The sequence below is a fragment of the Schistocerca nitens genome, chromosome 11 (genome assembly GCF_023898315.1).
Source record: "Schistocerca nitens isolate TAMUIC-IGC-003100 chromosome 11, iqSchNite1.1, whole genome shotgun sequence".
NCBI classification, from domain to species: domain Eukaryota; kingdom Metazoa; phylum Arthropoda; class Insecta; order Orthoptera; family Acrididae; genus Schistocerca; species Schistocerca nitens.
This window is the reverse complement of record NC_064624.1, coordinates 195,375,526-195,391,412: the sequence shown is the minus strand read 5'-3', so window position 1 is coordinate 195,391,412 and position 15,887 is coordinate 195,375,526. Positions and strand designations below refer to the sequence as shown.

At 36.6% G+C, this 15,887-nt stretch overlaps 1 protein-coding gene across 3 annotated transcripts in view; it reads right to left on the bottom strand.

The window, feature by feature from the left end:
- Positions 1-3,982, bottom strand: part of LOC126212826 (zinc finger protein 665-like) — a 47,577-nt gene extending 43,595 nt beyond the window's left edge. For 2 of the 3 annotated variants that reach the window (XM_049940232.1, XM_049940233.1), the window contains exons 1-2: positions 3,656-3,982; positions 1,605-1,688 (exon numbers count right to left, since the gene is read on the bottom strand). In XM_049940232.1, the coding sequence (XP_049796189.1) occupies positions 1,605-1,667 (63 nt within the window). In that variant the 5' untranslated portion in view covers positions 1,668-1,688; positions 3,656-3,982. Of the gene's footprint in view, positions 1-1,604; positions 1,689-3,241; positions 3,421-3,655 lie in introns of all 3 variants that reach the window. The other variant, XM_049940231.1, reaches the window with a different exon arrangement.
- Between the last annotated feature and the right edge of the window lie 11,905 nt (positions 3,983-15,887).

Here is a 15,887-nt window from a genome sequence, read left to right as displayed (position 1 = left end):
GTATCATGAAATAAGTTATATTTTAAATTAGCATTTGGTTCCTTGTACACCTCATCCCAGTCTAACTGCTGAAGATTTTCTCTGAAATTTCTAATTGTTGAGTCATTAATTGAACACACAATTTTTGAGGGTAGTTTTGAATTACTGAATGGAGCTATGTCATATACTGTAACTAGCTGAGCATCATGACCAGAAAGGCCATTCTCAACAGGACAAGAATTTATGTTATTAAACCTATCTTGGTCTATAAAAGTGTTATCTATCAATGTGCTGCTGTCCTTCACTACCCGAGTAGGACAATTAATGACAGATGTCAAATTGAAAGAAGTGAGTAAGACTTCCAGGTCATTCTTCCTATTACACTCTTTCAGTGAATCAACACTGAAGTACCCACAAATAATAATTTGCTTTCCCCTATCTGACAGATAGCACAACAAGGCATCTAAGTTTTCCAGGAATAAATGAAAGTTTCCTGAAGGGGACCTATATACTGTTACAATTTTAAAAGAGCCCTCCTTCAGTTTAAGTTGACAGTTACATGCTTCTATATGTTGTTCTAGACAAAACTTTTTAGTATCTAAGCTTTCTACACAGTAATAACTTTTGACATGTATGGCAACTCCTCCTTTCACCTTATTCTCTCTACTCATGTGTGCAGCTAGTTTATAACCACTGATATTTATCTTTTCCATATCAGACACAATGTGATGGTCAGACAGGCATAGTATATCTATTACATTATGAGATTCAATGTCATCTAAACAAACCAGGAGCTCATCTACTTTATTCTTCAATCCCAGGATATTTTGGTGAAAATGGTAACATTATCTTTTACTTTACTTTTGTGAGAATCTACGTTTTTCTTTAATCCACCAATATTTTGGTTAAATATGGTAACATTATTATTTACTTTCCTGTTGTGAGAATTCTGTGAGTTTTGGACCTCTTTAGTACCTGCCTGCCTCAACTTTGCATTGGACACTGATGTTAGTCTAAAAAAGTGGTACATCCACGTATTTAGTGTCCCCCCCCCCCTCCCTTATGGATTTCGCTAACAACCCTGCCAGTATACCCTTCCCTTTCCTATTGAGGTGTAGGCCATGCCTTGTGAAATCCCACCTATCAATAGCCTCGACAGGAACCAATCCAATGTCTGACATTATACATGCCTCATCACACATCTCCTTGTTCATCATGCGACTGCTATACTTCATACAATTGAAAATCCAGGGGGGAATGAGAACAACATGAACCAGGTCATTGTCTGTTAGCTTAGTCTTCTTTTAAATGTGCCTGTCTGACACTCGCTGCCTCCTGTATATGGAGAGTATCCTGATTCAGATTATACTTCACAGTAGAATCCAAGGAGTTACTTAGCAAAGACATATGACAAAGCTCTAGATGCAATTTAGAAATAATAAGATAGCTTTCTGACACTGTAATTTAACACAAACAACACATACTACAAAACACCCAATTCTACACTACTCATAGGCCTACCTCACATATCCAACAGCATAATTGGAACTGAGCTACCTGAACCAGCATGTTGTAGTAACTTATACAAAAACTTCATTGAGGAGTAACTCATGAAAACTGCTTACCACGGGGTTACATTCCAGATTCATCTCTTCTTTTTTCACCCAGCCATTTGTGTCATGTTCCATAGCTGCTACAATTCTAGGTACCTGAAAAAAAAAGTACTTTCATGTAGTTGCACCTAATTTCCTGTAGGCCTACTACTGTCAGATGTTAGTTTGTATATTAGGTCTTTTTTTGCCCACACCAGAATAAGAAATGCATCGGGATTCCAACCATCTGCTTTGAGCCATGACACAATGGTGTTGTGTTTGAGGTCACTATAGTGCAGTGCTTTTGAGATGGTTCACATTTGTAGATGTTGTGTCGTCATATGTGATGGCATCCTCTGGTCATGGATGTGGACACATTGAGTTTGATGTCTTGGTTATCACTGTGGTAATGCAAGTTTATTTGTCTCGGTAGTCAGTACTCTAATGGGAATTTGAAAGTGTTTTTTTTTTATGATGATTTTGTTTTGTTTTGTTTGTGCATGTGGCATCTTTGTTAGGTATGATTAGTTTGGTGCTCATCATTTTTTTTTTTGGGGGGGGGGGGGGGGTTTGGAGTGACGGCCAACACAGGTGATTTTGTCAGAGGCCTTCTTGCTGGCAAGAAAATTTTGTTTCGATTTTATTCCATAGTAATCTGTCCTTCTGTCTGTTTTATATTTATGGTATTTCAGCTGTGTTTTAATTGATCTTGTGAAAATGTTTTTTTTTTTTTTTTTTTTTTTTTTTTTTTGAGTTTCTGGGGTTTTGGTTTCAGTGGGGTTTTAAACAAGTTATGTAGGTAAGTGAAGTTTGTGGTTGTGTTTTCCTGTTTTTTAGTTTGCTGGTAGGTATCGAGAGCTGCATTCGAGTGATACCGATCACGGTAAATGTCTAACACCACTTTTTGGAACTGCAGATGTTGGATTTTTTTTTATAAGCTGAGGTTTTTTTGTTTTGATGGGGCAATGTTTTATATTGTTATATATTTAACTTGTTCTCGCCCTAAACAACCTACATCAATACTCTGGAAGCCACTGTGAAGTGCATGGCAGGTATTAATGTGTACCACTTCTTGTCATTTCCCCTCCTGTTCCACTTGCAAGTAGAGTGAGGACAAAATGACTGACTGTATGCCTGCATATGAGCTCTAATTTCTTGTATCTTATCTTCGTGATACTTAACACGCAATGTATGTTGGCAGCAATAAAATCGTTTGGCAGTCAGCTTCAAATGCTGGTTCTCTATATTTTCTCAATAGCGTTTCTTGAAATGACGTCGCCTTCCCTCCAGGGGTTCCCATTTGAGTTCCCCAACCTCATATTTCCTGCAGTTGTCCTGATAGTTCCATTATTTCTTGGAGTGAGAAATTCTTGTGCCGTTTTTATTTTTGTTCACTTTTGTTGGCATGTGTATGTAGTGACGATACCGTCACCATTTTGTATAAGCTGGAAGTGGGCACTTCCGCCTTATTGAGACGTCATGGGTCACAGCAGACGGATGGAATCGGACGCTTCCATAATGCCATGGCAAAACCTACCTAACTATAAATGTTCACTTGAAATAATTAATTGCTAGAGTATGAATGTTCTGTAAGTTCAGAACGTTGTACAATATCTTTTGTCAGTTAGATATGCATACAATTCAGAATTTACCCTGGAATAATTAATTACCTGCAACTTCATACAAAGCCGGTCTACACTGCTACACAAGATTGAGCTCACACACATTTTTCTTGACACTGCGGCTAGTTAGAAATGATACTGAATTATGGACGTTACATCTTAATACGCTAAATTCTGGGCAGGCACATGAAATGCAATATCTAACGAAGCATCTTTCGTGGCATTTCCTGAAATGGTTTAACACGTTGTTGGCAGGTAAAGCAATTATTGTATCACATATTCGGCAAAGCAAAGGCAGTTTGGTGTAATCTAGATCCTCGCTGTCCTCCAAAACCACTTACTACGCCATGCATGGAGTACAAGCATATATAGTTTAAGCCACTATTGCACTAACTAATGGCATCATAGCAAGTGTAATATGTCAGAATTAAAAGAAAGCGGAAACCCATAAAAAATGCTTACATGCACAGGAAACAATTTGTCTGTAGTGGTAAAACACAACTAAACACAATCGCACGAAATAAAGTTGCTATCCTATACATCAAAACTGTCAACAGTAACCCAGCCACAATAATCGACGAATACGATTACTTTACGGTGCGCTCAGCAACAAGATTAAAGTTTTGACTTTTCGGCGTTAATTCTGCCAAAATTACACAACGAGAGATATACGGTACTAATGAGACTGGTTTGTAAATAACCACAAAATATTTCACGGGTTTATCACATTGGGATACGTGTTTATGCATCTATCGGCGTCAGTCCGTCGTTTTATTTTTTTATAATTATGTAACTGACGTATTTCTGCAAAAATCAAGACAACAGCAGTGCAAACGTAAACATTCGCATCATGACAGTTCGTCTGCGCTCTGTGGTTGTCTGTTGTTCATCATGGCACTTAGAACGCCTCATCACTTTCCTTCGCTAAATGTCACGAAGAAAAAATAACCGAGCAACAAAATAACACTGTATGACTAAATATACCACAACACGAATGTGTGCGGCAAGAACATGTTAACTTTCCATGCTAGTAGAAGACGCCACTGACAAAATATAAATTGACATGTCGAATAAACCTTTTTATGACCTGCTTGAAACCACGCTTCAGCTGTTCAATACATTTTTGTCATACGCGACATGAAGTTGGCGTTCTACGTACCACGATGAACAGCGGCCAATCACATGCCATGTCCCGATCCAAATATTTACGTGGCAGGTTTGAAATGTGCAACTGCTTATTATTAGATAAGAACTTAACGAGCATTACTTGACTTCGACATTGAATACTTGTGATGTGCTGATTGCCTCTAATATTTGACCCAAATAATAATAACTGATGGCAGGAATCTGTTAAATTCAAGGAATGGAAATGCCACAATAGACAATGTTTCCGTAGGGAACCACCTTATTGTATTAAGAAATCAGTTTCATAATTCTGCGTAAGTGTTCATCGAATATTGTCTCAGAGGAGGAATTTGCGGTACTGGCATGGCTTTGACCCATGTATTAATTGTAATCGATGCGTAGTCACTTCAAGGTGAGTATTTTAAATTGAATTTCCCTATAGCGTTGCTGTGATAATCACGAAGGTTTAGAGTGAATTTTTTTAATGTCTGCTGTGTGAGAGACAAAACACTGTCTCTTCTGTGTCGCCAGAATTCAAAAATTTCGTCAGTTTATATTGAATTCTACATTCCTTGACTGCTGAAGTTAAACCTGTTTACAAGAAGGGGGATAAAAAGATACCATCAAACTATCGACTAGTTTCACTTTTTCCGGCTTTCTCAGAAATATAGATTTATTTATCACCATACCAATTATTACAATTGTGATGCTGAATTCATATGAATCTATCTTATGTTTAATACAATATACAACTAATAAGTGTTTTTATGACATAATTTCTTATGTGCTTGACAGACATATTCCTTGATGTTGTGATTTCATTTGTCACATTTATGATATCACATATTCTTATACAGTTGAGCAGAGCTATTCACTTATACTGTAGTGACATTTGTTAAGCATGTGGTTCTTAATCTTCTTATGTGCTTGACAGACATATTCATTGATGTAATTTCATTTGTCACATTAATTTAAACATATATGCTGTAATAACATTTGTCAAGCATGTGGTTCTTTATATTATAATATAGTTGAGCATAGAAATTCACTTACACTGTAATAATATTTGGCAAGCATGTGATTCTTTATAACAGTTTTAAATTTATCCTCATTTTCCAGCTCTTTGATATGTTTTGGTAGTGCATTAAAAAGTTTGATACCTTGATTACATACATGTTTCTGACTTCGGGTTCTTGTTACAGCACGTAAGTGGAGATCTTTACATTGCCGTGTATCGTAATTATGGTAGTTGTATTGGTTTTCATTTTGTCCTGATTTCTTTTGATCTCCAAGAGACATTTCAGAATGTATAATGACGTCACACACCACAACACGCTTACGTCATGGGTCAAAGCTGACGAGTAATATCGAAGGTTTCTGTTGACCCGAAAGTTTCATATGAAAAGGTTGTGTTCAAGCATCTCCTTCCGCATCTGGCTGCAAATAATATATTGCCCAAGTCACAGCTTGGATTTATAAAGGGTTCTGATATAGAGAAAGCTATTTACACTTCCAGTGAGAATAATACTTAATTCAATGGATAATAAATTAGAGGCTGCTGGCATGTTCTATGACCTGTCAAAAGCCTTAGATTGTGTGAACCAGAGAACTTGTCTTAAGTAAATTAGAATATTATGATGTCACCGGCAATGCTGTGAAACGGTTTGAGTCTTATTTATCTAACAGGAAACAAAGGGTGTCATTACGAAATACCTGTGCAGCAAGCAGTTTGTCTTCATCTGACTGGGGATTAATTACATGTGGTGTTCCTCAAGGTTCCATTGCTTTTTCTTGTGTATGTTAATGACCTCTCATCTGTTACATTGTCAGATGCTAAATTTGTTTTGTCTGCAGATGATACAAACCTTGCAATAAGTAGCAAGTCAAGTACAGATTTATAAATAGCTGCTAATCAAATTTTCACTGACATTAATAAGTGGTTTAAAGCTAATTCACTGTCATTAAACTTCGAGAAGACTCAGTATATGTAGTTCAGGACCTGTAAGAGATTTCCTTCCAGCATGTGTATAACATATGAAGACATTCAGGTTAACAGTGTTAAATTTCTGGGATTAGAACTTGATAATAAATTCAGTTGGGAAGGGCATACTACAGGTTTGAGTAAGTGCCTACACAACTCTGTTTTTTTCCATGAGAATTGTCACATGTAGGAGATATTAATATAAAAAACTTACATACTTTGGTTACTTTCATTCTATCATGTCAAATACTACCATATTCTGGGGAAACTCATCAAACTGAGCAAAAGTTTTTATGGTGCAAAAGTGTGAGATAAGAATCATTTATGGTGTAAATTCAATAACATAATGTAGAAACCTGTTCAAAGAACTTTGTATTCTAACCACTACTTCTAAGTATATTTATTCTTTAATGACATTTGTTGCAAGTAATACATCTCTATTTCCAACCAATAGCTCAATACATAAGTGTCAATATTAGGAATGAGAACAATCTACATAAAGACCTAAAATCACTTACCTTGGTCCACAAAGGGATCCAATATTCAGGAACAACGTCTTCAATAATTTGCCAGCAACTATTAAAAACTTTGTTTCAGATCAAGCATGGTTTAAACAAAGTTTGATAGACTTTTTGACAGGCAACTCCTTCTGCTCCACAAATGAATATCTTAACAGAGACTGTTAAGCTAGCTTAAGTAAAAATGTGTGTTACATTTCAGTTTTACAGCACTTGGTCACAACAATCAAGATTAGGTATTTCGTGAATGATAAATTTATTAATAGTGCATAAGTGTGTTTCATTCTGACAGCGTGTTAAGTCTGTAAATATTAGCTGTTCCGGATTACTGCATTGTATTCACCTATTTCGACAATCTCCTGACAAATGATCAGGGTGGTAAATTTAAATGTTTTGTGTTATATTTTCTGATGACTTGTTCCATACCCATTGAGCCCTGCAGCCAGGCGACTAGCGCGAGTTTTGGTGTTGTCGTAAAGATAAGTCATTTTAGATTATAAAACATATAGATTAGTACTGAATACGTGGTAAATAAGTGTATTAGTGTGCCGTTTAAGTCTACCATTAAAGGTTTCATTCTTCTTTACGTAATATAGCAGAAAACACGAAAAGACCGTACAGTCGTATTTTCTGTTTATGTTCTGCTGAAGCAAATCTATAGAATTTCGTTTAGTTGTTCCTTGCTCTCTCCAGCAATTTAACTTAGCGTACCTCTTCATTATTTAACTAGCATTTCCGGAAAGTAGCGTAAAGTTTAAGTTGTTGTTTCAGAAACTTTGCACTTTTGTTTTTGTTTACACACAGTTGCGTAAACAGTTGCGTATAGGCCAAATTTGTGTAACCATATTTTCGTGTTTATGTGTAATTTAACTGACTTATTCTTAATAAACTATTACGTTTATCATGAGTGAAAAGTGCTTGACTTGCCGTAGAATTGTTAGGTCGGGGCTTTGGTGTGATGGGTGCTGTAGTTTTTTCCATGTGGGTGACTGTAGTGGCGTGGGAATGGGGGAAGTAAATGAGACTCATCAGTGGTTTTGTAGGATTTGTAGTAGAGATAGGAAGATACTAGAACAGGAGGGGAAAATTGCCGCCCTTCAGGCTGAGTTAGACAAGGCCAGGGGAGATCTTGACAGGTTAAGGAGGGAGAAGGGTAAAGAGAGGTGGGAAGTGGCAACAGGCAACAGGAGGAACAGGCCTAGAACTTTGTCTGACAGCTTTATGGTGAATGTGGAAAATAGATTTGACCTGTTGCTTCAGTTAGAAGCTGGTGAGCCTCAAGCAGTTGCAGGTGTAGACAGGGCACAACAAACTTTCAGCAGCAAATTGAAAAGTAAGAATGTAGGGAAATCAGTAAAGAGAAAGAAAGTGTTGTTGTTAGGTAGTTCCCATGGAAGAGGTGTTGGCCAACTTTTGCAGGATGAACTAGGATCAGAATACCAGGTCACCAATTTTTTTAAACCTAGTGCTGGTCTGGAGCAGGTGACAGAGGATTTAGGATCACTTTGCAAAGATTTCACTAAGGAAGACACCGTGGTTATAGTGGGTGGGGCAGGTAACAGTATTGACAGAGATCCTGGGTACAGTATAGAGTGTGACCTGGCGAAGATTGCGTCAGCATCGAAGCATACTAGTGTTGAGTTTGTATCTGTTCTTGGGCGCCATGACCGACCTCATTTGAACTCTTCTGTCAAGAGAGTTAATTTGGAGCTGGAACGGCTGCTCATGTCGGGTACGGGGTCACACATTGGTGTGGTTCCTGTTGATTCTCTCAGTAGGTGGGATTATACTAGGCATGGCCTTCACCTCAACAGGAAGGGGAAGGGTAAATTGGCTGGGGAAATAGCAGGAAAGTTAAAGGGGGGAGGCACTATCATGAGTGGTAAAATACCAGTGGTTATAGGATTCAGAAAAGACCCTTTTTTAGGGTAGGGAGGACAGAAAGAAAGCAAATTTTAAGAGAGGTTAGAACTGAGACAAATCTTCAGTTTGAGAAAGAAATCAAAAAACATAATTCCAGCTTATTACATCAGCATAAACAGCAATTGGTTAAGAATTTTCAACTGTCAGCAGATATTTTAACTCCACCCAATCTTAACTCAGTCAATGAGAAATGTCAGCTATCTTTATTGCATCAAAATATTCGAGGACTGAGAAATAAAATTAATGAATTAACTATCTGCATAGATGAATTAGAGTCTTCAAACCCAGCTGACATAATCTGCCTCTCTGAACATCATGTGACCACTGGTATAGAACTTTTAAGTGTTACAGGGTTTAGGTTAGCATCTCACTTTTGTAGATCAGAAATGGAGAAAGGAGGAGTTGCCACATTCATCAGGAACTGTCATAAATTTAAGAACATAGACATTCATAAATTTTGCCTAGAACAGCATATGGAAGCATGTGCAACAGAATTAGAATTTCACAAAAAATCCTTCATAATATTAAGTGTATATCGAGCACCTGCAGGTAACTTTAATCTGTTTGTCAACCACCTTGAAGCTGTACTGGCCCATTTAACAACCAAAAACAAAGAAATAGTGGTTGCTGGTGATTTCAATGTAGATTTCCTTAAAGACTCTCCCAATAAGAACTTGTTTGAGTTAGTAACACTATCATTCAACTTAATTCCCACAGTAAAGTTCCCCACTAGGATAGCCACTTGCTCACAAACAGCCATTGATAATATCTTTATAGAAAAGTCCAATGAACAAAATTATATTACAAAACCAATAGTCAATGGCCTCTCAGACCATGACATGCAGTTCCTTCTGTTAAATGTTAATACTGAACAGGATATAAAATCTGTTAAATCTGAGCTCAAAAGGGTAATCAGTAAGCCAAAAATTGATTATTTTAGGACACTCCTCAGAGACATTCACTGGACTGATGTTTACAGCGTTCATGGCATGAATGAAAAATATAACATTTTTGCTAATAAAGTGCTTACCTTATTCGAACACTGCTTTCCCCCAAAACTTACCAAGGTTAGAGCAAAGTCTACAAAGAAGCCGTGGATTACTCGAGGAATAGGGGTATCTTGTAAAACAAAAAGAAAACTGTATCTGTCACTCCGAAACATTTCCAATGTTGATGCTATAGCACATTATAAGAAATACTGCAAAATATTAAAGACTGTAATACGGATGTCAAAGCAAATATATTACAAGGAAAAGATAGTCATATCAGATAACAAAATAAAGACAATATGGGATATAGTGAAGGAGGAGACTGGTAGAACCAGGCATGAAGAGGAACAAATAGCATTAAGAGTAAATGATACATTGGTGACAGATGTGTATAGTGTTGCAGAACTTTTTAACAAACATTTTATAACTGTTACTGACAAGATGGGGTTGTCAGGTTCGGTAGATGCTGCTATGGATTACCTTAGACCAGACATTTCAAGTAACTTCCTTAATATGAATTTGACCCTCACTACCCCAACAGAAATAATGTCCATCATAAAATCTTTAAAATCAAAAACATCTAGTGGGTATGATGAAATATCAACAAAGTTAATTAAAGAATGTGATTCTGAGCTAAGTAACATATTAAGCTATCTGTGTAACCAGTCGTTTATTAGTGGAATATTTCCTGAATGGCTGAAATATGCTGAAGTTAAGCCACTGTTTAAGAAGGGAGATAAAGAAATAGCATCAAATTTCCGTCCAATTTCACTGTTGCCAGCATTCTCAAAAATTTTCGAAAAAGTAATGTACAGTCGTCTTTATAACCATCTTATCTCAAATAACATACTGTCAAAGTCACAGTTTGGATTTCTAAAAGGTTCTGATATTGAGAAGGCTATCTACACTTACAGTGAAAATGTGCTTAATTCATTAGACAAAAAATTGCAGGCAACTGGTATATTTTGTGATCTGTCAAAGGCATTTGACTGTGTTAATCACAATATCCTTTTAAGTAAACTAGAATATTATAGTATAACAGGAAATGCTGCAAAATGGTTCAAATCTTATATCTCTGGCAGGAAACAAAGGGTGTTATTAGGAAAGAGACATGTATCAAGCTATCAGGCCTCATCCAACTGGGAACTAATTACATGTGGGGTCCCACAAGGTTCCATTTTGGGGCCCTTACTTTTTCTTGTGTATATCAATGACCTTTCATCAGTAACATTACCAGATGCCAAGTTTGTTTTGTTTGCCGATGATACAAACATTGCAATAAATAGCAAGTCAAATGTAGTCTTAGAAAGATCAGCCAATAAAATATTTGTGGACATTAATCACTGGTTCCTAGCCAATTCTTTGTCACTAAACTTTGAAAAAACACACTACATGCAGTTCAGAACTTGTAAGGGGTGTCCCAAGAGTATATGTCTAACATACAATGACAAGAAGATAGAAGAAGTGGACAGTGTTAAATTCTTGGGATTACAGCTTGATAATAAATTCAACTGGGAGGAGCACACCACAGAACTGCTGAAGCGTCTTAACAAATCTCTGTTTGCAATGCGAATTTTGTCAGACATAGGGGATATAAAAATGAAAAAGCTGGCATACTATGCTTACTTTCATTCCATAATGTCATATGGGATTATTTTTTGGGGTAATTCATCAAGCCAAGCTAAAGTTTTCCGGGCACAAAAACGTGCAGTGAGAGTTATATGTGGTGTGAACTCAAGAACATCCTGCAGAAGCCTGTTTAGGGAACTAGGGATACTAACTACTGCTTCCCAATATATTTATTCCTTAATGAAATTTGTCATTAAAAATATATCACTTTTTCAAACCAACAGCTCAATTCATGGAATCAATACTAGAAATAAGAATAATCTTCACAAGGATTTAAAGTCACTTAGTCTTGTACAAAAAGGTGTGCATTATTCAGGAACACACATTTTCAATAACTTGCCAGCAGCCATAAAAATCTTAACAACCAATGAAATTCAGTTTAAGAGAAGCCTAAAGGATTTATTGGTGGCCAACTCCTTCTACTCCATTGATGAATTTCTTAGTAAAACCAACTGATTTGTATATAAGTACAACATAACTTCTGCACAATTTCAGTGCAGTAATGTGTTCATTGAAAATTTGTGTGTGTGTGTGTGTGTGTGTGTGTGTGTGTGTGTGTGTGTGTGTGTGTGTGTGTGTGTTAGTATAATCTAACTTCTGCACCATTTCAGTGCAGTAATGTGTTCATTGTAAATAAGTATTACAGTAGTTGTATTGCCTTATAAATAAATAAAAAACTTTTTTATTTTAAATTCAGTGCATTAGTATTTGTAAAACTACTCTTAGTGTTCATTAAAAAATGACGATCATTCCACTTGGGACCTGTGGAATGGTACATTAGCTTATTTGTTTTAATTGTAAATATTTGTCATGTATTGTTGTTTTTCTGACATGTTCCACATCCTGGAGGACCTCCTCACTACGGATCAATTGGAATGAAAGTAAATCTAATCTAATCTAATCTAATCTAATCTAATCATCTCATTTTTTGGGTCTGTGGAATGAAAACTGAATCTAATCCAATTTAATCTTTCCATTAAGAAATGTGGAGGATGTTGTAGGTCATTCTGTACAAGGAATTAGATGTGGCTGCATTAATATACTTGGTTTGTTTCCAGAAATGTAGAAATGAAGCAACCATTGAATAAGAAACAACTGGTTGTGTGAAGCAAGATGAAGCATATGAGATCGACTTGAAAGCAAGTCCCCTGGTAAGCAGTTTTCATTAGATTCTCCTCTTTTATTTTTATTTATTTATTTTCCACACTGAGTGCCCCTTGGAGTTGTATTGAGTGTAACAACCTAGTCAACGAGACCCAATATGGGTTCTGAAGTGGGCTGCCAACAATTAAGGCTGTACAAGAAATTGTATCATCAACACTACATGGATCTGAAGCACCTGGGGTCACCTTCTGGGGAAACTCTAAAACAGCTAATAGCACTTTTAAACTACAAAAAAGGGCCATTAGAATCTTGTTTGGGTGCAAGCCTAGAGATTCTTGTAAACCCCTGTTTAAGAAATCTGGTATTCCTCCATTATCATGTGTATAAATTATGGAAACCCTTTTGTTCTTTAAATTAAATGTAATAGGTAAGGACCCGAGACTGCAAAAAAACTGTGATATACATGATCACTTTACCAGACAAAACAGAAAATTACATATGACTCAAATCAGCACAGCACTGTGCCACAAAGGTACTTTTCACATGGGAGTTAAGCTTTATAACAAACTTCCTGAAAACATAAAAGCTATCACAGAGGTCAATACATTTGGAAAATCTCTAGTCATATTTACAGCATCACTGCTTTTACTCCATTGAAGAATATCTAAATTTATGAAATGTGTTATATAAATACTTATGTGTAAAGTGTATTATTGTAACCTTAAATATGTATGCCTTGAAATGACTTTCAGCCTGTATATTTATAACTTGACTGGTCCAATGTCTTATGCATAAGCTGCTATGTAGACAACAGGACCAATAAAAAATACAATACAATACAAGTAGCGCACCTATACTACTCTAGTGGGTCTCATTAAGGCATTGGCACTGTCTCATGTAGTATCTTGATTAAGGAACTTGAAAGATAAGGAATAACTAAAACAGAACTCACATTACTGAAACCATATTTGGCAAATAGAAACTGGATGGTTGTTGTAAATCCAAATGATAAATCTGTTAATCTGAAAGTAAAATATGGAGTCCCACAAGGATCCATGCTGGGACCTTTCTATTCACTGTTTGTGCGAATGACCTCCCTAACTCATTATCCTATAAATCTTTGATGTATGCTGATGGCACAACTTTTATCACATCACATAATGATGCGAATGCTGGCAAACAAATGAACAACTCCATTATGGAAAACTGAGCAAGGTGGCACAGTGGTTAGCACACTGGATTCGCATTCGGGGGGACAACTGTTCAAACCCTCATCCGACCTTCCTGGTTTAGGTTTTTCGTGATTTCCCTATATCACTTCAGGCAAATGCCAGAATGGTTCCTGTCAAAGGGCATGACCAGCTTTCATCCTCATCCTTTCCTTATCTGATGGGACCAATGAGCTTGCTGTTTGGTCCTCTCCTTCAAATCGACCAACCATTATGGAGAAGGCAGCTCAGTGGTACCAGAAAAATTGGTAGACATAGCTAGAAAAACTGAACATATCCCCTTTTCTCTTAGAAATATTAACAATGGACAAAATCACTCAGTAAATTTGTTAAGCATCTACCTTGATAGGCTGGAACACCCACACAGAAAAACTCTGCAGTAAACTGGCAAGAGTTTTATATCTCTTGAGGAAACTGGAGTAATGATCTCATACTTACAGCATACTATGGCTTTTTCCATATGGACTTACATTATGGGATACTTCTCCGGGGAAACTGCTCAGGCAAAAGAGGTCTTTATCTGAAGAAGTCATCACATCTATATTTGGTTTAAGCAAATTAACTTCTTGTGAACAATCCTTTGTTGGACATAAGATACTTACCATCTCCAGCCTCTACATACTAAAGGTTCTTATGCTTGGTAAACAGAATGACCATGAGTGTGAAAGTAGGTCAGATGTGAACTTATAAGGTACCAGAATGAGGAGCTTCCAGACATTGCTTGGATTTAAGTAAAAAATAAATAAATAAATAAATAAAAATAAAAAAGCTTTGCATTCTGCAAAACATTTTTCAACAGTATGCCTACCTTATAGACAAACAAATTACATGAAAATAAATTTAAAATGGTGGGAGAGACATGGCTGAAAGGAAAAGCATTTTATAACACAAATGAATTTATATGACCAAAAAAATGAACTTTTAATAAGGTGACTGTGAATACAAGTTTATATGTAGGCTGCATAATCTATGTAACACAACATGGGATAATCTAAATCTAATTATATGATTCAACATAGTTATCCACAGACAAAAAACATCAGTTTCAATTTCCAAATAATTAACACTGGATATGTTGGCAGTATTTTAATGAACTGATGTAAGAATATACATTACAGTTGTTCAGTGTGGCAGTAATTGTTGCAGTGTGAGTAGTTAAAATAATTTTCTTGCCCATAAGAAATCTTACAGTAATACTCAGTTTTTTCAAGTGTTTATATATTTCTGTACTACTTCATATGTGCAAATCTGTAATAGGATAGTACCATTAATTGTTCCAGGAGATGGCCAAATGAGAACATGCTTCGGGTATTACATGGCTACAGCTTCATTATTTTTTACCTGACGGGGTTGAAGCTTTAGTGATTGTTTCTACACGCATCCAGATGGTCCCTAAGAAATTCTCACCGATTGTGGTGGCAGAGTGGGGTAAATAATAAGATAGTTGAAAAGGACATGACCAATCTGTTCGTATCTGTCCCCAACCTGAGCTGGTGTTGAGGCCCTAATTGTGTGTCTCTTGTTGTTGATGGGACATTAAACCATAACAGTTCTTTTCTTCGGTCACAATAGCCACAGACACATGAGTCTTAAATTCTTCAACAAACTGCCAAAAAGAGCTCACTAGATTCCCTTACTCAAATGCTAGAAAATATTAGAAACTGTGCTAAAAGAGCAAGACTTTTATAGAGTTGATGAATTCACGGAGAGTGATTTCCAAGGACTGTGCTTTGGATAGCTGCCTGTGTCAGTAAAATTGCATGTAATAATCATACAATTAGAATTTGGTGTTTATACAGGGTGAAGCAAAATTCGCACTCTTGGGCTTCGCAGTATGACTCCTCACACGCCAGCAATAAAAAAATGTCTCTCTCAAAATTTAGTCTGGCAAGAACACCCGGCAGAAAAAGGACGTTAAAAGATTGACAATGTGGTAACACTGTAACCACATGTATGGTATATTCCTCTGTCAGCGTGGATCAGTTGTGCTGTATATGTGGTGCAGTGGGTAGAGTTTTGGGTTATCATGCAGAACGACGATGGTTCGATCCTGTGTTAGGGCATATGTTTTTTATATGGTAAATGTAGTCCGGATGGTACAGTATCTGGCATCTTAATCGTCAACAGCGATTGCAGCAGGTCCTCTAGAAAACATTTGCACTTACATACTACAATTGTAGAAATGGAAGATTGGTC